General features: G+C 36.8%; 1 protein-coding gene across 1 annotated transcript in view; it reads right to left on the bottom strand.

Moving 5' to 3' along the window:
* CCDC102B (coiled-coil domain containing 102B) overlaps positions 1–27,450 on the bottom strand; it is a 198,271-nt gene that overhangs the window by 149,318 nt on the left and 21,503 nt on the right. Inside the window, exons 3-4 of the mRNA XM_064445450.1 lie at positions 26,766–26,977; positions 20,621–20,729 (exon numbers count right to left, since the gene is read on the bottom strand). Coding sequence (XP_064301520.1) covers positions 20,621–20,729; positions 26,766–26,977 — 321 coding nt within the window. The remainder of the gene's footprint in view (positions 1–20,620; positions 20,730–26,765; positions 26,978–27,450) is intronic.

Here is a 27,450-nt window from a genome sequence, read left to right as displayed (position 1 = left end):
GAAAAACTCAGGATGTTTCATTTTTCATTCAAATGTGAATATTTTCTCTCCAGAAAATGTCTTCACAAATTTGTACTGAACTTTACTTTTCAGCAATAGGGAGACCAGAATAATGGTGGAAGCATAGAGTGAGGTCAAGGTACTGTCCATGAAGTGGATAATTGCTAAGGTGAATGGTGGAAATGAAGTACAGTGTACTGACCTTTTGAAACTGGATAATTATGTCTTAGAGCTAACCTACACCATTTTATGACTAATATTAAAGACAGAGGCACTGAGAAAAACAGACACAGAAAAAGGAACTCCTCCTGGTACAGTTCATTAGCAGGAAAATCTTGATGCTGTAGTTCAGTTTAAGTCAACGTAACAGTGGTTGAGGCTCAAAAAGTTTTATTGAAACAAGATTTTTCTACTTCCCTTCAGTCAAGGGAAGATGGGGTAGACAGGATGGAGGACAACAGTTAAGTTGTCTACCAATTTTTAATGGGAATACTGAGAGAAAAAAAAAAAAAAGAATAGCAAAAAGGAAATGTAACAATCAATATGATTTCAGGCGGAAACCACAAAATTTTCCACACAACCCTCAGGAGCAAGGGAGAATAAGAAAGCAGCAGTTTTGTCAGGTTTTAGCATAAAGTTTTGTTACCTTCCTATAAAACTTGGGAAAAGTTAGGAAAGCATACTCAGAGAGTTATGATATCCAGCTTTCTAAAAAAAGCATTTAAAATAGAGATGGACAGAAGACAAATGTTACGGTAAAAAGCTGTAGCTTTGATTTGATCTGAATGGCAATGGTACCAGGAAAAAAAAATACCAGAAATTCTCTCTGCAAAACCTTTTTCTTTGACAAAACTGGCACTTTTTAATAATAATATTTCCTGAGAAAGATTCTTCAAACATCCAAAATAAAAGTTGTCCATACAAGATACTGCAAATTACATGGAAGGCTTTTTCCACAGCAGAATTTTCTGAAAACAGAAGAGTTTAATTTATTTATTTACAGTCTGAACCTTACTCAACCATGCCAAAACATTGTCTAATGCTATCTGTGTTCATGCTAATGATGTACAGGCAAACCAGATATGGCCTACAGACTTGTGACCCAGAAAGGCAAGAATTCCTGTTTAAACTAATAAAAAGAAACCTCTGGCAGCCTCATTCAAATACCTGTAAAACTTATGTTTCAGCTGGCACCGATCAAAACTGAAAATTTAAAATCAATATGCTTTTGTGTGCTTTAATTGGCCACACAGGGCTTTTTTCAGGTTTTAATGCAGGATAAATGAATATACATTTTCAAGATTCTTGATATCCTCACTATATTGTGCATGGAGGTAATTCCCACTCATCTATGCTACAATTTATTCTACAAACTTAAAGCAAGAGACGGATTGAACTGAAAGTTAAATGAGCCATAGGTTGATTATGAACTAGGGATCATGTCTCCCTCCTAAAAAAGAACTATTGAAATAACTATACAGATTCATAAAGAAATTAATGAATTTGACTCTTACAGATCTTGTCCCCACAGTTACTCACAAAACTCAGCACAAGAAAGCTCTTTGTTTCAGAAGCAAATGTTCATTTTCTGTAACTCAGACAGGAACACTATCTCTCAAAAAAAGCCATATCCAATTATCTTTTCAAAGCCAGAGCCAAGAACTCAACAGTTGTGCAATGTTGCCAACCATCTTCCAAGTTATTGCACATTAACAAGAAATGCAAGTACAGAGAATCTTCCATTTCACAGTGGTAGGTTTTTTTATTTATGAGATGTCGTCAACTTCTAAAGTATTGAATTTGTTGCAGCTGCTAGAAGGAATGGCAAAAGTGTAATTTTCTTGAATATGCCACCTAGGTAGACTCAACCAAATAAATTAAAAAACAAGCTTTTCCTGAGGAGTCAAGTGGAAGCATCATGTTTTTTCATTAAGACTGCATTGTGAAATACCATTACAATTTGTAACGTAGTTATAATACTGGGTCTGAAGCTCTTTTATCAATGGTCTAAAAGGAATGATATTAAACTGTTAAAGGTACTCTTTCAACACAACTGGGAGAAATAGTACCAGAACATCAGTAAAAACCTGATCTAGGCAGAAGCATCTTCAAAGAGATATTATATGCAAGCAGAAGAGATCAGTTATATGGCTGAATCTGATTCTCCGAAATCCCTTTTGGTTTCAGGTCAAAACTGCCTACAGAACTTGCAAGAAGACAGTGGTTCTATCCCACTGCATAACTCCCTTTGGGAAAGGTGTAAGAGAAAGACAGACTTCATGTAACCAAGACACCCATGTCCAAGAGGATAGGAAACACTTTCAAGAATCTTCATTACCTGCAATATACCCTTTATTTTGTTGGGATGGAGGTGGGTTTTTTATTTATTTGTTTTGAGATTTCTACTGCTAAAAGTCTGTAAGAGCTTGGTGACAACTGCAAAAGCTCCTAGGTCTGAAAGGAAATCCATCTGCTTGCCTGCTTCCAAGCCCAGCACTGCTGCGCAGAGGTGTGATGCTTGCTGGCAAGCAAAACTATTACTCACTGTGTGTGACACTAGGCAGTTTTGCAATGATTATTTACAGTGTATGCCACTGTTTCTAGAATTCTTTTCCTTTTTCATCTAAAAGAAGTAATCAATCAAAGACGACCAGAACCCACAGCACTCCTTCCACAGTAAAGGGAAGACAAATGTTGGCTACCTTTTTATTTGACAAGTACTTCAATATTCAATATAGGAAAAAATAAATTTACTCTGCTTTTTTTCTTATTGTGAGCAAGTCTGCCAAGAGCACCATTTAGTCCATCAGAAACTATACTGAAAGCGTGATAAATGTTATAGTGCCTGACAATATCTTGAGACACCAAGCCTTGCAAAAAATTGAACTTTTTAATGAATGCTCATATTCATAACAATGCATGTATCTGAGCTCCAGCATGTTTAGTAATCAAATATTTCTTCCTTCTGGTACTACTCAAATGTTTGTCTGCTGTAAGCTGATATCATTGTACTATATTGACATTAAAAGAAAAGTTGCTGATTTACTGGCATTTATTTTCCTCTTCCCCATCTGCACAGACAAAATTCTTATGTGTGTATGACTAATTTATCACAAGTGATTTTTGCAGGAATATAAGTTGTCCATAGATACATAAGAAACTTAAAGGCTGAAACTTTACAGCAATCATGAATAATATACGCAGAGAGGCATAAATAAGTTCAAGAAAAGAAAAATGTTGGGAGTGAGGTGGGAAGAATTACCCATGATCTCATAGATATTTCTTTACATGTTGATCATGGCACTGCTTTTATGAGTTTCTTTTAAGTTCAAGTTTATATTGACTATGTATTAAGCTAAATAAACTTTAACGTCTTCACTGAAAAACTAGCAATGGTGTCCATCTTATATAATCCTTAATGCAGCTTTAATAGTCTGCATTAATATGCTTATCAGCACACGATATTTCTGATATTTCAGATGTTGTTAGCTACATTCCTGTCTCAAAAGCAGCATCTGGATGGATCGTAATGTATCTGGAGGAGCCCCACTTAAAACAGTGAATTCACATTAAGAATTTTTTAACATCAGTGACCTGCTGTTCCAGAGAATGTACTATGCATTCAAAGAAAAGTGTTTTTGTCAATGATTATCAGAGAAAATTATCCATAACGACTGTCCAAAATTCTACTTTCACCAATTATCTGAAAATAATTAAAAAGTTCAGAGTAACTACTTTTACCTGTCTAAACTGTTGAGATCAGTAGAGAACACCAACACATCATGAACTCATTTTTACTGTAAAATTATGAAGTGTCCTTATGTTTTAACTTATTTTAAACAAAGGAGTTATTTACATTTTTCAGGTGAAAAAAATAAGGAAGATGCCTAAACAAATACAGAAAGCTTCTTGCTGTATGCTAGCCTTCACTGCAATTACAATTAATGAAATGATTGAGACTAGAGTAATATCCAAACTGTCAGTGTCTAGCAAGGTGTACAGCACTACTTACTTATTTCACATTTTCATATGTGAGTAACAAGCAGTTGCAAAAAATATCTAGGAAACCAGTTACAACTAGAAAGGATTGTTAGAATAAAGATATACAAACACATACTATAAATAAAATATCTGAGAGCCATAAGATGTAAAGACAATTCTGTCAAGTAGACATTCTTGTAGGCTTGCCAAGAAAGCATGAATGTTTGAATGAGTATTTACAAACAAGAGTATGATTATATTTTTTTCTGACGTCTTGTGCTATTTTAGCTGTCTCTTCTCCCACATGTCTATTTTCATATTTACATAATTAATTACATGATCCCCCTTAGAGCCCTACTATCTCAGATTCCCCCTGATGTAGAATAACATTAAGTAAATAAAAAATTCTGTATCCCCCCAAGATAAAATTTACTGTTGATGGAGAAGAACAGTAAATCTGTCAGGTAAACTATGACCTAGAATATGGGAAAAAATCACACATCTCATGTCCTTTATTTTAGTGAATGCATCCAGGGGAAAAGGAATGATGACACACATTCAAATAGCTCCATAATATTAAAGATTTTTTCCAAAGAAGAACACTGAGGAATGAAGTCTTCTTACATAAGAAAACAGTTATATTGAGATATAAGCCAAATGCTAAACCATTTGTAGGCTGTCTTGGAAATTGAAAGGCTTTCACCCATGGTGTAAAGTGAACAAACACATAAATGCTTTATTCATTTTTATAGCCAGGCAGTATATCAAACATGCCCACATGTCCTGATCAAGTAAGTTACTAATGCACATGAAAAATGAACCAGGTACTTTATTGTCTTTCAGAACAGAACTCAGCAATCTGTAGTTCAAGATGCAAACCTCATACGTTACCAGTCCACAGAAATATTTGTCATTTTTCTTGTCAGCAAGGTATGTTTCAGCTGGGAGCGGTCACAGACAAAAATGATTCCTTGGTCAAATGTATATTAAAGAAATACACTTGATTATTATGAGCACTAAAGCATCATCTATATGCAAATTTAATTAGTGAAAATAATAAAAATAATAAAAACTAAACATGACCATCTTTATCCACTTTGCAAAATAAAACAATATAGCTGCCTTATCTCAATGGTCATTCTCAGGGCAGCTTTGTCTCATATTTGCCAATATAAATATTTCAATATTTTTCACCATTCCTGATTGGGGAGCTCTCATATTGTACACCTGTTTGCAGTCAAAAAGATAGCAGGCCATATATTTTCGTACCTCAAAATAAAATATTTGTGTAAGAACTGTTCCTGAATTTTAGCATCAATATTGATATTGACTGAATTTTTAAGTAGCCTAGATGAAATAATCACTGTGAGTACATTGTCGAGGTTGAAGTTGGAAGTATTCTAAATGTCTTCTTGAGTTTCTGGACACTTTGTGAGGGATTGTTGGGAGACTCATGAGAACCCTCTGAGGAACGTGTGGGTACCTGCTGCTGCCACATAAGGAGCCACTGAATAATCATCCCTTCCCTATCAGATGTGTGTATTCAGACAGAGCTTCAGAAGCAGGATGCAGCTCTGCAAGTGTCAGGCTGCAGGGAGTCCCTTGAGCCTCTTGCTGGGCACATGGTCTCCAAGCCTGAAGGAGGTGTGCAGCTGTCAAGGGGTTGTGCTTCACCACCAGTCTGCACAACATCAAAAAGGATGAGAAAGAGGTGGACCAGATCTTCCTGAAGACCTTGCAGCTTCAAGAGCCCAAACCTTCAACTGTAGGGGAGGGGCAGGAAGATGCTATGCCTATGAAGCTGGAAAATTCAATGATGATGAAGGCTGGAAGCAGGTGACTTCTCACACTAGGAAGAAGCTTCATGCCCCACCAGATAACTTGCACTTTCAGAACAGGTTCAGTGCCCTTGCTGTTGATGAGAAGCCTCTCTGGTGGGTGAGCCTGAGCCACTCAGGGTCACTAGAAGGAAGCAGTGAATAATAACAATAGGAGACTCCCTGCTGCAGGGAATGGGGACATCCATCTGCTGATGTGACTTGTCAGGAGGTTGGCTGCTTGCTGTTTGCTGCATCTTAGGTAGAATTAATGGTCCCACAAGAAAAATGAAAATCTAGGTTTCTAAATTAGAAAAGAAATAAGAAATCTCTACAGAATATCTGAGTCCTGTTCCTCATAATTTTGAAAAATTTGCCATAATATTTTACTTTTTATAAGCTGGTTTAATAATATCTCTCTGTTACAAATATCCTATCTATTAAGCACTGGGAAACATCCTGAAATTTTCCTCCCTTCCCCCATAAGATGAATGTGATAAGTCAGATCCATTTATTATGGAAAAAAAATTATAATTAAATTACTAATAATAAACAGTCCAGCAAGTCATTTTTTCCTTTAAAAATTACACTGCTGTTTTTAGAAGAAAATACTCATACTGTCTCATTTTATATATACCCAAACTATGTATACATATATAATTTTATGCAGATACATCATTTTGCCTTATAGCTATATTACATTATGGGCAACAGTAGATGTACTGAAACATTTAATTACTTGAAGAAAATGTAGAGGATATCTTACCAATGGCAATTCCCCATCTCCTCCTTTTAATTCTGCAATTAGCACCCTAGAATCACAGAATGGTTGAGTTTGGAAGGGATTTCTGGTCATCATCTGGTTTATACCCCATAGCTCAAGAAGCACCACCCCGAGCTGTTTGCCCAAGACCATGTCCGGATGGCTCTTGAGGATCTCCAATGTGAGAGACTCAGCAACTTCTCTGAGCAACCAGTGCCAGTGCTCTGTCACCCTCACAGTTTCCTGATATTCAGAGGGAACCTCCTGTGTTTCTGTTTTTGCCCATTGCCTCTGGTCCTGTCACTGGGCACCACTGAAAAGAGCCTGGATCCATCTTCTCTACATCTTCCCTTCAGGTATTTACAAACATTTGTAAGATCCCGCTGAGCCCTCTCTTCTCCAGGCTGAACAGTCCCAGCTCTCTCAGCCTTTCCTCATAGGAGAGATGCTCCCATCCTTTTATAATTTTTGTGGCCCTTCACTGAACTCTCTTCAGTATGTCCATGTCTCTCTTGTACTGGGGAGCCCAGAACTGGACCCAACACTCCAGATGTGGCCTCACCAGAGCTGAGTAGAGGGGAAGGATCACTTCCCTCAACCTGCTGGCAACACTCCTCCTAATGCAGCCCAGGATACCATTACCATTCTTTGCCGCAAGGGCATATTGCTGACCCATACTCAAATATTATTTAATATTCTCCATTTTTTTTCTTCACACCCTGCCCCCCCAACACCAGCAACATTACTAGGCTTTCCCTTTCACTCAACCCTAACCGTATTTTCCAGCTCTGACTGGGAATGAGACTCCCACTTCTGGCTCACACCACAAAGACCCTTGCAGTACAAATCTCTTGGCTGTCCTAACTTTCCTTCAGCTGCCCAGTTCCAGCCCCACTCCAACAGCACCTCTAAGCTTTCTCTTTTGCTCAACTCAGACCTGAGCTTCTGGCTCAGACTGGGACAAAGAACTTCACCTCCAAAACTTTGGTCAGTATCACTCGCAACCTTGCCTGCTCTGTTTCTTATTTTAGGCACTGTTCAGAGATATTGCCCTCCCACTTCTATGGCTTTGCTGTATTTTAAAAGTAATGTTCATGCTATAAAATCTACAAAAAACTACATCAAAGGTCATACTGGCCTTACTTGGCTGCACCTTTGGATGCAGCCCAAATGCTACACTAACTTACTTCAGTAATTTGACTCTGCAAAATTACTACATGGCTTAAGAAAGTCCTGTTTTGCTATGGTCTCTCAGGCTATCCTGAAATGTTAACTTTCTACTTGGTATCCATTCTATCCTACTTCTTCTTCATACTAGTGTCTTCTATAGGTTTCCCATTCCTTGCAATTGTTCATAAGTCAAACACTTTTCATTGCTTCTCACACAAATCTGAAGAGAGTGACCCTCAGAGTAATTCCTGACTGCAGAAGCCAAAGTTGAAGCCTTGGTTCCATCAGAATTCAGTAACTATATACTCATAACTTTAATATTAGGCATCCTTTAAGTAGCCTTTAACTTGGAGGTTGTTTTTTTGAATAATGATAAAAGCCCTCAGATTCAAGTGCTTCCCATAATTAGAAACAGAGACTGAAACTAAGCTCCTTTTGATGTACTGGCATCGGTTTGTAAAATCCTTTTTACTGCAAGCTTTTCAAGTTATCAATTCTTTGTCATGTTTAGCGAAATATTGATGCCTAGACAAGCATGACCTTACATAAAAATGGCATGTACATGTCTGCAGTTTGGTGTATTTGCTATGTTCCTAAATGCAAGTGATATTTGAGGTGGGATTAATATGACTTAATTCTCAAACTACATTTCCTTTTTTGCCTAAAGCTGAACATAATAATTATAGTTCCAAACAGTATTAATCTAAATGAACATTATATAGTGGTTTAGGTGAATTTAAAGTGTTCTTTAATCTCAGACAAGAAAAGCATTCACATTTCAGCTAATCCCTTGGAGAATGTTGCTTGAAATTTATAATGGACACACATCAACCAAAACTCTCAAAACCTGACAAGCCATCAGTCATCTGGAGAATCAGAATTCTAGTGCATTAACAAGTGCATAGTCACTTTTGCTCCTACGCATGGAGAGTTTGAATTTTTAATCCAGGGAATACACAAGTAAAAATTCCTATATTAAACAATCAACTGATGTAGGAAATGTATCTGCAATTAATTTCTTTTTTTTTTAAAAAAAAGAGAAATCACACCTCAATCTTCATGTTTCACTACTGAGTAAGGGAAAACTGGGGCCCTTGACATTCATACCAAAAGGGTTTTATTTGTTTGCTTTACAAACAGCAGCATGCTTTTCTTACAGTTGATTGTATTTTGACAGAACACAGCAGGGGTGACAGTGGTAATAGATTAAACAAACTGTGTTAAAAAACCTACGTAAATGGCAAAGATTCTTTTAGGCATAGGGATTATAGCAATTATTTCTCCTAATTTAGTTTGAAATCTCAAAGGGCAGCTGGTTTGGAGCATTCTTAACCAAAAAGATCTGAAGCAAAGCATGAGCTTTCATCCCTTAATTTGCCTTAGTGACATCTTAGCTCTTAGCTTTGAGAGAGAGAGGAAAAAGAAAAAAAAAAAGGCTGCTCACTAGTTCCCCAGTGTGCTTAAAGATTCAATACTAGACATTTTGGGTTATATTTCAAAAGAAGGTATAATAGGACTCTGTTGAGAACCTTTTTTATTTTTTAATGACATTTGAAACCTTTTATTAAACTCTGCTTATTTCCCTTTTCACCCAAGTATTGTTGCAATGTCAAGTTGAAGTTGCCCTGTTTAAGAGTTTTTATGATGTGAAGTTAGTTTGCTTCTGTTATTAATGCTGTTGTCTGTGGGAGGGGGTTGGGAGTCTGTGTGGCTGTGGTTTGTTTTTTTTCCTTCCCAAATCTAAAGCAACAAAGTTCTTCCCACAATAAGGAACACAGACTACCCTCTTACAGAGCTGAGACTGACCAATGCAAATCTTTTCCAACATCAAGATAAAGAACAGATTTTTCAGTTTGTATGCCTATGAGTAGGAATACAGATGCAGACTGTACTGGACGCAAAAACAAGCTTCTATTCTATGGAAAAGAATGACTGATTAAATTTTTAGTCTTAGCTCTCAGAACAATGATAATTTATCTATAATTTACAAAAAATAATTTTAAAATTTTGAATTTTTACTGATAAACAGCATAGAAATTAAACTGTAGTGCTGATAATGCAGCTTACCTCACTTTTTCTTCAGGTAGTTATCTATTGCTGTGTGTTTAGTAATGTTATTAGTTATTATTAATAACTAATTCAGGGACTAGAATAAGCCATGAGCCACTCTAACAAGCACTGTAAAAGGAAGATGATAACCCTTACTCAAAAAATACAGGGATTTGTCACAAGAAGATGAATGTAGGCATGCAGATAATCACCTGAAAATAAAAGTAAATAGTGCAATGCATAATCTCTCTCTCTTTTTTATTATCAAAGTTTTATTTGCCATACAGAAAGTCAACACCTCTCTGTTTCCAACCGATTTCCTAAGCCAACATTCCATCCTGACTTCATATTGCTTTATTGAGCCTAATGTATAGGAAAACTGTAACTGTAAGAAAACAGTGAATCAGTAGTGGTCAGCGTGATTGGAAGCACTCAAAGCAAGTTCCAGTTGTCACCAGTCTCAAGAATTTCCTAGACTGTGTCGGTACCGTGTGCTGCAGAGCAGAACACTGTTCAACACAACTCACTAGAAATTATTAAATTAGTAATACTAAAGATGGAAAAGAAAATACTACATAAAATTATCTCAGTTTATGGTACTTTTTTTTAATATAACTGTTAATGAATCATACCAACATCAAAACCGACAGCAACAGTCAAAGCACTCTACATTTAAGTCAGGAACTATGCAAGATCGCTTATCTTACAGACGAAGATTGTTGACTTTTCAGATTAATAGTTAAGTGTGCTGGGAATAGGATGTTTGCTGTAACTGTAGATCTCAAAAAAGAAATACATCTTTGATTTCCAGAATATTAAATAGTGTGAAACCACACTAGAATTTGTAATCATTACTTTCCAGTAGGCAAAACAATCCATACCAACATACTCAATAAAAATTTGCAATTCTGATTGGACAAAATTGGACATTAAATTTTCAGGAAATACAAGACTGCATCAAAGTTGCTAGATGAATAGCAGACTATTATACCAATGTTAGTTAATATGCAGGTAATTTGTCCTCTACACCAGATTCCCAAAGTTGCCATGTTCCAGTGCAGTGAGTCTCCTCCTTAAACAACAGCCTATGTTAAAAAGGACAGATTAAACCAGTATTTAAGATTATTTTCTCTTCCGATTTGAAAGTACAACAGGATTAAATAAATGCAGGAGCTGACTTTGTTTTTTAAGTGTTTTGTTGCTTAGACTTCAGATAAATATGGTACAGAACACTGCCTCCACAGAATATGAACCTGAAATATACAGCTTCAGTCACTTGATCTAGATAAGCAATTATGTAAGATAATTTCTGTAACTCAATGGTCTAGTGGCAAGTGCCTGTAGAAATAGTTCTACTGTTTTCAGTAGAGTTTACATGACACCTCTTCTGTTTTACCTGAACCATACCTACAATAACACATTATCTTGGTGTTTTGAAGTTATAAAGGCCTTTGAAGAATCTTCTGGCACAGTTTTTAATCACCTGCTACTACACAGTTTAAATTAGGAACTGATCTAAAGTTTATTGACATCAGCAGATTTCTCATTGACTTCTGGATACCACTCATGTTGTTGCTCAGAGAAATATGCAGTACTCCACTGATGTAACTAAGGAGTTTTTTATTGTATCCAAACAAGACACTCATTAGTTTTTCCTAAGATTGAATCCTTTGTTTGAAAGTAGTCTGAAAATGTAATGCTTCAGTGCAGAGGCACTTATTTCAGTGCCAGGCAGTTCTCTTTAAGCGTGAAGATCAGAGGAAAATGCCTATTACACATTAAATAGAAAAAAGAAAGAGGGAGAAAAAAGGCGGGGGGCGGGGAAAGCATGGCTGGTTTTCTTCCTTTCCTGCCTCCCATGAAGGTACTACTTCTTTGTTCCGAAAGCAATACAGCTTTCTTGTATATGCTATAGCTGAGTCAAAAAGAAAATTCCATTTCGGCAGCCACAAGGAAACAGTAAGTCTGACTTTTTATTCCACACACATAATTTAGGATGCAATGTTATCTAATCATCCTGAAAGTTGTATGACTATAACTGTCTCCTAGATGGCAGGCATGAAGCTACATTAATTATAACACTAAATGCTTAGGCACCTTCTTTATTTCATAGTGACAAGATCCTTTAAAAACAAGAAGCTTTATTCCAGCTCTTCAAGTGTTTTCCTTTCAAAGGCATGCAAAAAATAACTTAATCCATTCACCATATAGTAAACCTGAAACTCTAGATTACTACATGGCAATGGATTCCACAGGCCTTCATGGCTTGCACAGACTTGTGACTCAACATAGGCAGTGATTCCTAATAGTCCGAGTCCACAATGGAAACTGTTCCTAAGTACAAAGGTGTTAGATCCTGGATAAATAGAGTACCACTTACGCATTTCTTATGAAGATATGAAGATAGCTTGCAAGGTGACAGGGTTGATTTCCATGGAAAATAAAATAATTCAAGAGATAGGAATTTATTGGGAGTTATTTTCCAGAAAATAAAGCCTTTTTTTTTCAGTAGGAAGACCAAATACTTGCTATGCCTAAAAAAGAGCATTTTATTTTCAAAAATTGAGAAAAAGAATGACCTAAGGCTATTTTTCTGATCAAACCTCATCCCACATTAGATTTTTAAGTGCCACATTGCTATCCATATCTGGATAAGGGTAAACAAAAAGGAACTACAGCATTAAGTACAAAATACTTGTATCTTTAATTCAATGCCTTTAACATGTCAGACATTAAATTCAATTATGTGCATTCTACCAGTTGTTACATTTAATTCCTCAGTGTGTTTTTTTAAAATAAGAAACTGCTTATTTTAGCCCAAGTTGATTTTATGTGAATGAATAACAAATAAACCTATTAGCAGAAATATTTACTTAAGCAAGAAACTAAATTAATACTAAGGAGAATTCCGGGTATTTAAACATATTTAATAAAGCTTTTTGGGGCTGATTTTTTAAACTACACACTGCAAAAGATTAATTTCGGATACAGAACCATATGGTGACTGACCACTAATATATTATTAAGAAGTAACTTTGTTTCTTCATGATCAAAAGTGTCATCATTTTGGACTTCTCTTTCTAAGCTATGAAAAACAGTTTTTGTTAAAAATACAATAATAACCTCTAGGACAAAGATTGCTTCATGCATATAGATACATAAACATATATATACACACACATATATGTAAGTGTGCATGTGTGCATATTCCTCCTTTGTCTTCAAAACATTTCCTCACCAGGTTATACTTTTCTGCCAGTGGCAGACAAATAGGCAAAACAAACCCCTGCAAATGATGCAGCTTTGGCATGGTGTTCCTTTCACAGAAAATCAGTATGCACAGATATAGTTCAGTATGCGCACATATGCTGCTTCTAAACATATTTCATAACAGAAATGTTTTCATCTTTCAGTTGTAACAGAATGCCCTTAAATAATAAAAAAAAATCCTCATCTTGGTCTGTATTTTCATTGCCAAACATGTAGTGAAGACCCAGGAAATATTGGCAAGCACAACTCAATACAGTTTAAATATCTTGTTAGAAGCCAGTGTGGGAGGAAAAAGAATAGTCAATGAAACAGTAGATTTTACCAGCATTTTCCAAATTACATTTGTAGGAAAACAGGCAATCAAATGGAACCTTGACATTACACACCATCACAAATTATACATTATGTTGGACAGGAAAAACATTCACATTAAGTACATAATTTCTCGACTTATTTCTAAATATTAACTGGTACCTGATTTATGGAAACAGTGGAAAGAATGGTTCAGGGTCTACAAGAATTCTTGCTTAAGCAATGCTCCAGAATTCTTTCCTTATTCTCAAACTACCGGTAATCTATCGTAATTTAGGAAGGAAAAAGAAATGTGTGTATCTCAAGTAAATTTTTAAGTACTTTTATCAAACCACAAGTCAGATGTGTGGTAGCATCATCATTTCATTTCACTCTGTCACACCAGCCTTTCTAACAAATGAAGGATTGAGCCCAGAGAGAAACACTCTAAATTCTAGATCTAGTCTAAAAATAATGAGATTTTACAACAGGAATATTAACTACCCTGAGTTTCCACTCCATAAAGTCATTTGAGTTCTCAAATAGTTCAGACTTTGTTCTCATAAAATTGCATAATGATATTTTAAAACTCAGCCTTGAGGATTCTGATATCAAACTTTAAAAAGATTCCTTTAGCTCACTCAGACGGACTACTGGCTATTATGTAGTATATAAAATCATGGCAAATTTAATTTTGGGGACATTGTTTTATTCTTATGATAGCTATGCATAGTATGCAATACTTCTGTGCATCTTAGGTGAGAATAAACAGAAAAATTCGCAGTAGCCAGTATAGCCATTAAGGCTACTGTTTTATATCTGGTAATTATTATGTTTTGTGCAGGATTCAGGGAACAGCCAGAAGGCATATTTGGGGTCAGGCAAAGAGCATAGGACAGAACAGATGGTCCTACTACATGTATCTAAATTTCCTGTAAGATTATCAGAGTATCACTATCTCTAATTCATGTATATACTAAGTGATTGAAATTCACCTAGCAATTACTTAGTAATAACTTATCAATTAAAGGTAAGCAGCTCTGCAGAGTCTTCACACTATAAGGAAATTTCAGAATAAAGATTTCTGGAAAAGGTGGAAAAAATGCATAATCTTTAACAAGAACTAGCTGTTAACCTGAGTCTCCAAAAAAAGCTGTTCCAGTTTAAACAGCATTTAATTGTCTACAGTGAGAGTAGAAGACTTGATTTATCCAGAAGCCTCACTTGCCTCAGTGGAGTTTCCTCCATTTGAGAAAGAAGAGGTAGGGAACTGTTACCATTCTCTTTAAGAAAGTGATGCACCACACTAACAATACATAGATTGCCATAATAGACAGTGTAAAACATCTATAGACTGAGAGACAGAGCAGAAAACATTTGTTTTAAGACATGTTTAAAGATATTTATTTGGCTCTAGTGCAAAATCAACAGCACTGGTGACTCACCTTCAACGCTGTGCAAAAAAGAGGGAGACCAGAAACGTCTCTGCCTAAGATATAAAATGCTGATTTAGCCTGTGATCCTTTTCATCTACGGATATTTATTTTGAAATTGATGTTCCAATAGGCTTTAAGTACCAATTAGTGTAATTTTTGCCTCATATCCTCAAACTGAGATATGAATTTTCCTCATTAATTACCAACACACCAGACAATGTAGAGTAAAGGCACATCCTGTACTTCAGCTAGCAGAAAATTATTTTAAACAACACAGAAGTCACTGTCTATAGTGGCATTTGTAAGTCTACAGTGCACACCAGTGGCATATAGCAGTATATGCATTTTTTCACTGTTTTCAGTATAATGTAAAATTGCTTTGTAAATATTCTATTTTATTTAACTTTTAAACCACCAGAAAAGTATGTCCTTCAGAAATTATAAAGACAGATATAAAATGTTGAGGAAGACTTGAAAAAAAGTGTAAACAAGAATGTTTTATTGTGCATTTTATAAAACTAAATGCACATTCTAAACCCTAAAACTTTTAACAGTCTTGCTAACTATAATTCTGTGTTTACAAACATCAGGGCAACACACCGAGGATTTGCTCTGTTCTACCAAGGGTCCAAAGACCTAGCTAACCAGACTCATATTAACTTTTTGTGTCTTTCAGACTCTAAGGTTTGTTAATTGATCTGTAAACTAAGCTGTATCTCACAAAGTCAGACACCCCATTTCCCAGGACGTTCAACTAGCAATGTCATTGATATTAAAATTTTCATGTTTTTCAGAGAACAAAGATTCCTAGAGTTTCCAACAAAGGTTGCTTTAAGAACAAATATATCTAATGTTAAGAGCCTTATTTATTCAATGATTTTACAGACTTGATCCCTTCTGTGGATTCTCATGCAAACACAATAATAATGCAAGTGTGATTTTATACTGAGCAATTACTTCCCCCTTTTTATGAATAATAAAGTGTTTTACAGTTGTTAGTAGGTTGTATATGTATATGTGAAAAGCAAGGCATAGGAAATATTAATTGATTTAGTATCCCATTAAGACCTGCAAGCTCTTCTAGAAGTAGAACCGAAGTTTATTAACCAGGCAGTACATAAAACATGTTTTTGACAGCTAAGAAATGTAGACACATAAATCTTAATTAAAGATGTGATCTTATGGACTGAATACTCTGTAAATAGCTCATAAATAGGTCTCTTCTAATGTATTTAATGATCTCTGATACTGTTAGCATTGTTAGGCTGCAAATTCACAATCATTTGTAAGATAGGCTCCAGATGGTACAATACATTTTCCTGCAATAAACACAAAATGTAAGAAAGGCACACTCCACTTCCATTCTTCCTTTCTCCCTGGAAAAACACTGAGCAGACATAAAGTCTTAATTCACTAGCTCTCTAAAGAAACGAAGACACAATTTTCACTATCTAGTCAGCCAAGTAAGGCAAAATTTAAGCCCTGATCTGTAGTGAGGAGGTAATCTTTAAGAAGAATAGCTAATTAGGACTTGGTTTTGAACTGTTATAATGAAAGAATACTTGAAATTAAGGAAAGGCCAGACAAAGGTAAATGAATGAGCACTTCTGAGTGTCTTTAGGGAAAGACACAAAATTCTGTGCAGTAAAAACAGATGACATTTGACTGCTTGCAAATAAGGAAACAGAGTGCTGCCAAACATCAACCAAGATTTGAACAATAAGCTTCTTAGCGTTAATCTTAACTTATTTTACTATTTAATGGAAGAACATAATTTGTATAATAGAAAAAGAAATTATCAATTTCAACACTAAATGGAACTTCCTGTTGTATCTGTTAAAATGGTCTAATTTATGACCCCAAACAGGACAAGGTCAATGCTAGTGTCACACAAAGCTACATATAAAGCTCGTAGATACTACAAACATAAATTACCACTTTTACTACTTTTTTTAGTTAACTCAATATGTTGAAAACTTATTTACACTTTCCAAATTGATGCAGAATGCATTATTTTTAAAACAGATTATTATCACGATCTCCGAGGCTTTCCATATTTAGTTTTTTCCCAGATGAGTGAATACTCATCTTTTAACAGAAAGTAATTAGTTAGTGGGAGCACTAATACTAAAATCTTGGCAGCTGTGAAGCTTCTAACATTACACAAAATCTCTCAAACTTCCAAAAGGCTAGCAGAGCTAACCATTCCTAAAAATGGTTTGATTTGCAGTGTCACTGTCACTTGCAAACCAGGCATTTGTCCCTTCACATTCCCAGTGGGACTGTTGGGTGATCAACCAAAGGAAATAGCAGATTAATTTATGCATGACTGAAACAAAAAATTCTTAGTCAAGGACATGAAAATAATCCAGAGGTAATGATTAATGTCTCATTAATCTAGAAATTCCTTTGTGATTTAATATTGCAAGTGTGTATATGAACCAGATTCCATGCTTAGACTAGTACATGTCTGTGCTTTCCTTTATTTCCCTTTCAGATTTTTCACTGTCAAAAACCTTGTACGGTGTTCCAGCATCCACTTCTCAACAGTAATATATAGTAAGTGACATTCACACACATATCACGAACACAAGATTTGTTTTTTTCAATAAATAATTTTCACTTACAAAAAAACCCACAAATATAAGTCATTTCATTCACATTAGTCAGATTCAAGACCAATGTTTTCCTGTAATTTAAAACCTAGATGTATAATTCTTATAATCTCAGAAGACAAGCAGAATGCCCAAAATATCAGCTCCTGCTAGCAATCTAAGCAATTAAACATGTACCCAAGAAAAAAAAAGCAGCAACACATATATGCACATACATAAAAATTTGAATTGATCAAACTCCAACCAATTCTCAGCAAGTTTTTACTTCTTCTTCTTCTATTCCTGCTGACAGTGCCATAAAACATAAAGACTACATTTCTTAAGCAATACAGTTAACTAAACCTAGACTTCCTCTGTTTTGCTGAAGTATGATGTTAAAATCCTGCTTAATAAGCAAACAGAAAATAAAGAAATAAAATTTGAAGGAACCCAAATATGACAGATGTTAATTTGTTGCTGTGGATGTTGAGCTATGAAGGAAATTCACTTTACATATGCACCAACTTGTAAATAGAACTTGGAATTTAATAAGACTTCTTGCAATCTTCCAGAATGTGAAGAGAAAGTTAATTAATTTTCCTGGATTATTCCAAGTCTGAGGTGTTAAATTTATAGGAAATTATAAATTTTCTATATTTAGTTATTTAGATACATATTTTGAGTTTTGCTGGATCTAAGAGGTCCTCAGCCCATTGTTCTGAAGCTAAATCCTGAAAGCTGCAACACAAATATTTCTTACTCTTCTATTCATGAACATGGATTGAAATGAACACCTGTCAGCTTTGGTGAACTCCTTTGTTTACCAGTCAGAGCTGCCTCCTATGGGATCCTACCCAGCAGCTCCCTCACTAAGTTAACATCCCGCTTTCCTTAGATTCAGGGTCTGTACTCTGCTGCTTGCCTTTCTCACTTCCTTCAGGTCTACTTCAAATACCACTATTTCAAAGTTACTACAGACAAGGAAATTATTCGTCATCGCATCCCCAACTAGTTTGCTTCGTATTAGTCAAGAGCAGATCCAGCTATGTATCGCCACTGGTTGGTCCATTTAATACCTTCAGCAAGAAATTATTTCTGAAACCCTCCAGAAATGTCTTTGCAGCAGCCATCTTGCCCTTCTACCAGCTGTACAGTCAGTCTCCCATGAGAACCAGGGTCTACGACTCAGAGACAAGCTCTTCAACAGTTTATTTGCTTCCTCATCAGGTGGCGTGTAACAAACCCTCACCACAATGTCACCCTCACTGGCCTCTCATCTGATCCTGAGCCACAAGTCTGATATCAGCCATCCCTCAGGAGAGCTCAAAAGATATGAGCTGCTTATGGATCTGAGGGCAGCTTCCATCCCCTCAGCCCTTCCTTGCCAGTCTTTCCTGATGTCCTTCACAGTACTCCAGTTGCATGAACTTAGAGCAGCACCTTAATCGCTCCAACAATATTGCAGTTCTGTATCCACATACAGACCTTATTCTTCCTGCTTGTTTCCTAGAACACATGCATTTCTGTACCAACACTTGAGGCAGGTGTCCCTTCACCTTGTTTGATCATTCCTGGAGTCTTTCTTGCTTCTATCAACCTGCACCCTCAGCTTTCCACCCCTGACCACCACTTCTTCACTTTACTCTGATCTGAAATCACCCACCCTCACCATTCCAAGTTCAAAGCTCTCTTCATTAGGTTGGCCAGATTGTTCGACAAAGGAGACACAACTTGTGCTCCCGTGACCTCAACCCCAGAGCTGTGTGGTCATTCCCAGTATGCCCCCAGCTGGTGCTTGTGTGGATGAGCAACAGGGAACAGTAGTAGTCTGAGGACTGGACAGACTTTGGTAATGTTCTAGATCCAAGCCTGCAGCAAGCCACATAACCCTAAAAAAGGCAAGTGGGGGACAAGCAAGCAAGGGGCTGCTTTCCCCACAGGAGGGAGTCTCCTGCTACTGTCACTCACTGCTTCATCCTGATGTCAATGCATGGTTCAGGTTAAAGCTGGCTCTGATGCCTCCACAGTCATTGCTTTCTTCTCTTACTCTGCTACTTTTGAACCTATTCTGCAACTACAGATCTGCATATGGAAAAAAAGCCATCCTTCAGTTGCCAGACATCCTAAGTTTCCAACCTTCCCCCTCTGGGACTCTTTACCTCACAACTGATCGCAGTCTCTGGCTGCCCTTCCTGTGTGGTTCAGACTCTTTTCCCTCTGGGGACTCTGTGAAGACCCTGTTAATCTCCTCTGACTTCCCTGAGCCTGCCCAGCCTGCTCACTTCCTTCTGTAGCTCAAAAGGGGCAACACATTTCCCTAACCAGCACACACCTCTTGCAGGCATGGACACCCCTTTCCCCTGCCCAGCCTCAAGGGAAGTTATCAGACACTGCCTGCAGCCCTGGGGACATCCATCCTCCCGCAGCATCTCTGAGCTGAGGTCTCTACTGTGCTGGCAGCAGCAGCCCCAGCTCATGCTGGGGACCATGCCCCAGGGTGTGCCACTACTGTTGCTGATGTGTCTCCTGCTGCTATCAGCATGTTTCCAGACTCCTCCCACATGCAAACTCCTGGAGAAGCCATCGCTCCCACAGACACAGCCTGGGACCTGCGTGCTGGGCCTGGCAGTTACACAGCTCTCCCCCAGTGCCATCTGAACAGGCATTTGGCTCTCCCTAACCAGGAGTCAACTCTTTCAGATACAGCCTAGACCTTGGGATGCTCCTACCACCTCTGAGGATGCTGCCCTGTTCCTTGCCAGGCCACCACTCCCACCATGCCCACTCTGCAGCCCAGAGGCAACATCCTTATGGTGGCAGGGCTTCCCCACACATCCCCTTGCCCCACACAGGCCCCTTCTGCCCAAACACAAGCCCAGCTGGACCTTGACCAAGGCTCGCTGTACCTCAGGGCCACCACCCTCACTGCACATAGGGACAGGGCACAAGCACCTGCCTTCTCTGTCTGGTCCCTTCCTGTGAGAATACAGAGCCACCCTGGCGCTGCCCTTGCAGCTCCCCAGCGCTGGTGCCGCCAAGGCAGCACACGGTGGCTGCGCCAGGACTGGGATTCTCCGCATGCCCATAGCAGGTCCCTCTCCCGGGCTATGGGGATAAATAGTTGATAAATGGTTAATTTATCACTTTCATGAACCCTGGATACAATTTTACACTTAGTTAGAACACAAGAAACCAGAAGTCTCAAATTTGTTTCTTACTCCATGTGATAATGATGTACTGCTAACATACCTGTTTCAGGCCTTCCAGCTTGGTTTGTCTCAGTTCTTCATATTTCCATTTCCAAATAAATAATTCATTTTCAATCTTTTCCATTTCTTTTTCGAGGAATACATTCATTCTGAAAAAGTATTTTAAAAGTCAGCATTACACCTTTTTGAAGTTATGAACGGACAAATCACTTGGAATTTCCTTTTCATAGCTTAAGTTGTATTTTGCTACCTTTGCCAACTGTATATCTGATTTTTATTAGAAACCTATATTATTACCATGTAACTATTCCAAGAGATTTACCTAAAGAGAAAAAAGAAATCCAGTAGTATAGAATTAAAATTTTAAATGAAATAAATTTTTGGGATACACTAAAGAAAATTTGGAAATGGATTTCAGTTAGTCATTCAGGTCACCTTGACGTAAGAGAACAACCCCTCCTTGGAAAGAAGAGGTATTGTATATGTTTAATTAGTGTAAATCTAGACTCCTTTAATATTTAACCAAAGCTTAGGGATGGGATATCTTGGCCATCAGCAATTATCCATTCAATCAAGGACAAGCATTCCTTTTAGAAGAAAATTATGGAAAGTTGGCAAGAGAAAATAACCTTAAATTGTCCTTGTGTAACACACGACCAAAGGGTTAGGGTACTTCATATGTAAAGACCACCAAGAGCCCCGAAGAAGAATCTGAAGTAGATCCAAGAGGAGTGGCTTAATGGCATTATGCAACCTATGTAGATTAGAATGAATATGAATTAGATAGATAGAATATGTATGGACTTATTGTATAAATATGATGAGGTAACCGGCTTTGGTGTGCTTGATTTGTGGAAAACCACTAAGCACCCAGGCTTGCATGCAACCCTGAAGTAAATTAGCAATGTCTCTCCTGAGTGTGTGATTTTTGACTCATTGCACACCTGGCAACGAATCCGCTTTTTGGACAGCAACATAATACATTGTGAGGTAGCGAAGGTCCCCAGAGAAAAGATACTGTATCACTTTTTTGGGGGTACAGACAGAAGATTATTTTAAACACACGTATATGGGGGAATATATACCGTATGTAGACGGTACTGAAACCAAAGATGATCTACTTTAGATGTAAAAAAAAAAAAATTAAAATATGTATATTTCCTGTTTCAAAAATAATTTATCTTGAAAGAAAATGCTAGAAGAATTTCAGGAAAATGGATTATTTAGCTCAGAGGTACTACACCCTCATTAAGCATTTGCCGCTGGAATGTTATTTGAGAGTAAAGTCCACTACAACTTTCAGGAAAAATATTTAGGACACACAATTCACGAAGAATGAATGATGATTCCTTGGAGAAATGTACTGTTTTTCTGAAAAAATTAACTTCGATATTTACTTTTACCCCTCTTCAAACCAATTAAAATATTTTCAGTCATTCAGGAAATAATGAAAGAAATATGAATCAGCAGAAGCACTGCAGATGTTCTTGCCTTTGAGACCAATTAATAACTCACTTCTGTGTTCACAGGAAACACTGTTAGCCAAGTTCCATAGACAAGAATGAACTTCTCATAATTTCATTTTATGAAATTCCTTCATAATTTCATTTTATATTTTGTAATGCATAATTTTGCAATTTTGCAACAAAATAGAACTTGGAACATAATTAAAAGTAAAAGAAAGAAATTCTTCGTTACAAATGAAAGCTTTCAAATTATATTCCTCATATTTATATGAAATCAGATCACAGTTTAAAAATGTAGAATATTCCATTAGCTATGAACATCAACATAGGAATAATGCCTATGAAGTCAAGACACTGAAGAAATCTGAAATATGAAAAACAGTAAAACCACATAAGTACTACTATGCTGGGAGATAAAAATTTTAAATTATATAAATTCTGAGAAAAAGGAAGGATGAAGGGCTACTATACCTTATAAGAGAAAAATATTGAAACAGTTGGAAAGAAAATTTTAATACTGGCAATTAAAAAATGGTTGTATGCCACAGTAGTTTTTGTATTCTGAGGTTAATGGAATTTTACAATGTTTTTACTAAAGATATTATTGCCAGGCTCACTGTAACTACATTCTGGGAATATTTGCTTTAAAATTCATTTTCCACAACACCAGTGTTAACTTTAAGGAACTAAAGCAAAGGGTATTGATGTGATATGTCTGGGGCATGTCTATACAGCATACTGCAAGCTTGTGCAGAGATACCAAGTGTTACCACTGTCTGGTCTGGCTCAGGTTCTGGAAGCAACGTTAGCTTCATTAATGAAGCAATCCACTTGAGTGCAGTATCTTCTTGTTATCCCTTCTTTTAAAACTAAGCCTGATGCTCTTGAACCTGGGATCTCTTTTTTCTGCATATAGCACATAGCACAGATTATCTTGTTAAACACCTACACCTCACATAACCTTATAGCACTAAACACCATCACTCAGAAAGTGACATGGAGCAAGATGACTTTTGTCATACGTATAGAATGTAAGACATGCATTTCAACTGAATAGTTTTTCTTCTTAAACAATGGGATATCTCAGTGGAACAGTATCATGACTTTACTGGGGAACTAAAAGAATTATTAAGAGGGATGTTTAATACTGTAGAAACTGAGAGCATGAAAGGTGACAGTTTAATACTTTGAACAATTGTCTATCGACTGTACTGAATGCATTGGAAGTCATTAGAAATGGTCTAATCTGAAAAGTAAGCAAGGAATGTCCAGTCTGTGGTGCTTACTTAGAAGATACTACTTTTATGTTGCTAGAGTACCTCTTAAGTGAGATCAGATCCCTCTGATGCTACTAAATGAAAGAGATGATTCTGACTACATGAAGTTTACTATTTAAATAAAGAAAATAAAGAGTGGAAGAAAGAATATAGTAGATATCCGTGAAGCAGCTTATTACTACTTAAACAAAGCTTAAAATCAGAGCTTTTTTAATGCATCTTGTAATCACTTATTTTAACTCCTTATTATCTAATGAAATCACAGAATTACACAGAATGGTTGAGATTGGAAGGCTCCTCTGGAAGTCATCTGATCTAACCCCCCTGCTCAAGCAAGGTCACCTAGAGCTGGTGGCTCAGGAACATGACCGGATGGCTTCTGACTGTCTCCAAGGTTGCAGACTCAGCAACTTCTCTGGGCAAGCTGTGCCAGTTTTCAGTTATCCTCACAGAAAAAAAAAGTGTTTCTTGATGCTCAGACAGGACCTCCTGTGTCCACTGCCCAGGTCTACCCATCCAGCCTTAAGCAATTCCTCTTCAGTATTATCAGCTACCAGTGTAGCTGGTGAGCTTTTGGTTTTAGACCAAAGAAACACTTTTTAAGTTCAAAATGGAACAAATTAAGATTAAGAAACTAGAAGACATTTAGATGAGAACACTGACACAAAAGATGACTAAAGATAGCTATTTTAGGCACATAATTCCTTAAAGTGCTTAACAGCTCATATGGTCTTTAATTCCCGTTCATGGCAATGGAACCTCAAATGTGTATTTGATATGAGCCATAGTGCCTAGTAGAGGATTTTGGTGTGTGATTTAACTTTGTAAACCCAACGCCAAAGTTCTTTGAAAGTCATAACAAACTTTGAGCTCTTGAGCTCCATTATTTTTACATTTTGCAAAGCCTGATTCATGGCTTAAGGGTATCCTGGCATTACTGAAGATAGCTCTAAACAGAATGCAAAAAGCATAGGTCCTCTCAGGGTGAAGAAGCAAAACATTTTATGGAGATATTAGTCAGGTAACTAGGGGCAAGTCCAAACACTGGATCTGCATGAGTAAACTTGTTCTGGAAAGAATGCAGCCGCAGCTCAGGAGTATTGCATGTAAAACAGAAAACTGCTGAGAAGTCCTGTGGTGTGTGAGTAAGATCATACTGACTGCCAAAGTAACCTTTGGCCTTGGGGTTCAAGCTGTCTATGATCCAAGTTTGCGTCTGATGCAGCCCAGCTGTGTGTCTTTGGCTCATGTTTACTGAGAAAACTGCTAAGTTGCAAAGAAGAAACTGTGAGAAAGTACTTAAGCTAGAGCCATGCGAGATAAGAAAAGTAAAAATGCAAACGGGTGAGATTGTTGAGATAGTCATTATTAGCAGCTCCAGAATCCACAAGCAAAAATACTGACGTGAACAAGTATAAAACCCTAAGAGGAAAAACTGGGAATCCAAAGATGGAAACTCAGCAAAATAAGTCCATTCCAGTAAGCAGTACAGACCAAGCCTTTCTGAGCTGGCAAATGATAGCCCGTCCAACGAAAACTTATAGGGCATCTCAAGAGACTGCTGACTATGTTAATGCTTATGCTAGTAACATTATTCTTAGCTATTTATGGCGTGGTTTGCCAAAAATAAGTGCTTCATACTTTGAAGCTGAATATATTCTGCTTACAGAACATCATTGCACACAGGAAATCTTGCCTGAGTTACCTGGAGAGGGAGTTGTTACACCAGTGCCTGCTGTTATGTGGAAAACACTGCTCTGTGAGCATTTCCTGCCTGAGGTTGGTGCTGCCATATGTTGCACAACACAGACATGCTCCAGTTCTTACCATGCACCAGTAAATCTATTACCATATACCACAGCTAGTATATGTCTAGGTATAAATGGCAAAATCTGTCTCTCTGAAGTACAGTTATAAATTGGCTAGAGAAGCACGTGAACAAACAAGCTAAAACCAGGAGGTAGAAACCAGGGTTTATTAAAATTTTGTCTAAGAAGTGATTAGACAATAAGAGTTGAAAAATTATCCCTTTTGTAAAAGGAAAGTTCCATATATGCATGTATGTATACTGTGATTGCTGTTGAAAAATGAAGTACCTAGGTCCCTATATACTTCAACCAGAGGAGAATGAGTATGTGAAACATCAGTCTCTTAACTCACATGAAATACCATGACAAACTGGAAAATTTAGGCATTCTGGGATTTTTGTTCCACAAAACACTAAATCCTTTTTTAAGAGATAAAACATACTTCTTGTCATCTGCTGCAATATGATTCAAATAAAGTATCATTGTCTTTTTTCTACAGTTATCTAATTTATATAACAGAACACCGAAAAACTAATTAGGAATTTAAGGGGGTTTTTTAGTTAGTTGGTTTTGGTGGTTCCGTGGTTTGTTTGTTGGTTTTTGGATTTGGGGTGTTTTTTTGGTTTGTGTTTTTGTGTGGGTTTTTGTTTGTGGATTTTTTGTTTGTTTGTTTGTTTTTAACCTCAGGCTTGTACTATCTACAGGACAATTGTGAAAAAAACTTACAGGAAAGAAATTCTTCATCAGGGCTTACCATTACAGAGTCTCTAAAATGAAAATGTTGAATGTATTTCCAACAGAGGGGGCATTTTCTTCATTTTCACTTTCTAATTAACTTCAGTGTGTTTTGAAGTTACAGTCACATAGTGCCTGAAGTCACCTACTACATTGATCATACATTACATACTGCGTGCTTCCTTGGAAAGCTGTTTTGGTGTGATTCAATCTTGCTCAATACTGATCATATATATGAAACATCATGGAATTCCTACCAACACAGAGATTCACATACTAGTGCATACTGTGTAATCAACATACGACTTCTTTTAGGCCACTAAACCGCACATTTACCATTTATGTGAGGTAAATTTGGTACGATACAGTAAGTGTACAATAACTGTGTTATTCTCTCTGTTATCTGCTTTTGAGACAGACCATACTACAAGTGAAGAGGTTAAGATTATCATCATTTTGCAGCTGTATTCCCGTACTTTTAAGTCAAAAACAGCCTTAGTCATTTTGCAGTTGGGCTCTTTCAATGTCTACTGGTAGAGTGTATGAAAATTTGTTATGCACAAAACACTCCAAGAACTGAGCATAACATACATAAGACACCACTACATTGATACCAAATTGCTACTAAGTATAATTTTTGATTAATTTTACATTCTTAACAGTTCTGCATGGAACACTTCTTATTTCAATGACAGACAAGCCAAGGAAAACAATAAATGCACTATGCTGAATTTTCTCTCTAAGTTCTTATCAAAGACTTGTAAATAGCAATTAATAAAACTTAGAAACATAACATATGAGCTATAAATGCAAATATTACCATATCTGTTTTAGAAAGTGTCTTAAAAGCCTTTATTTTTAATAGAGATTTCCCCAGATATGATACATTTTGCACTTACTCTCTTTCCTTCTGTAAGATTTTCTGCAACTCAGACAAATGCAAATGCAAGACTGAAATATGTATTAAATCATTCTCTGTCTTAGCTGTAGTGTCCAAATTTTTTTTAGGTTCCTCCAAATAGATGCTGGCAACTCCATTGGGAAAGGAACAGGGAGGCTTTGGAGTGATTTTTTTATTGTGATTGCTTCGGTCTCTGATCATCTCTACATCCTGAGAAAACAAAAATACAACACCTGAGAAAAACATAAATGAAGGAAAAGTCTACCATAACTCTGCGGGGCCTATCAAAGCTCTCCTAAATATTAAGTCATGTAGGACAAAAAAAAGGAGTAACATCTTATACAGCTGCCCTGTATATAGATAGAATGTGAAAAAAATGTCACTGTAGTTGGATCACTCTCATTTTATGATGTCTCATATCTTCTGTTATGACAAGCTTCATATCCCAAATATTTCTAATGTATCTTTACTAAGGAAATCGATTCCAATTATCATTAGCTGGCTATAACTGCAGTGAAGATAGTCCTGGAACTAACAAAACCAGGAATGCAATTTATGCATACAAATAGTATATTGAGAAACTCTATGTTAAAACCTCTTAAACTTCTAATGTAAATCACATTGAAGGAGATGATGGACTTATGCAAGTTTTGTAAAGGACTAAAGTTACCTGCATAACACAC

This window comes from Phalacrocorax carbo, chromosome 2 (genome assembly GCF_963921805.1).
Source record: "Phalacrocorax carbo chromosome 2, bPhaCar2.1, whole genome shotgun sequence".
Lineage (NCBI taxonomy): Eukaryota > Metazoa > Chordata > Aves > Suliformes > Phalacrocoracidae > Phalacrocorax > Phalacrocorax carbo.
This window is presented reverse-complemented; position numbering and strand designations above follow the sequence as displayed.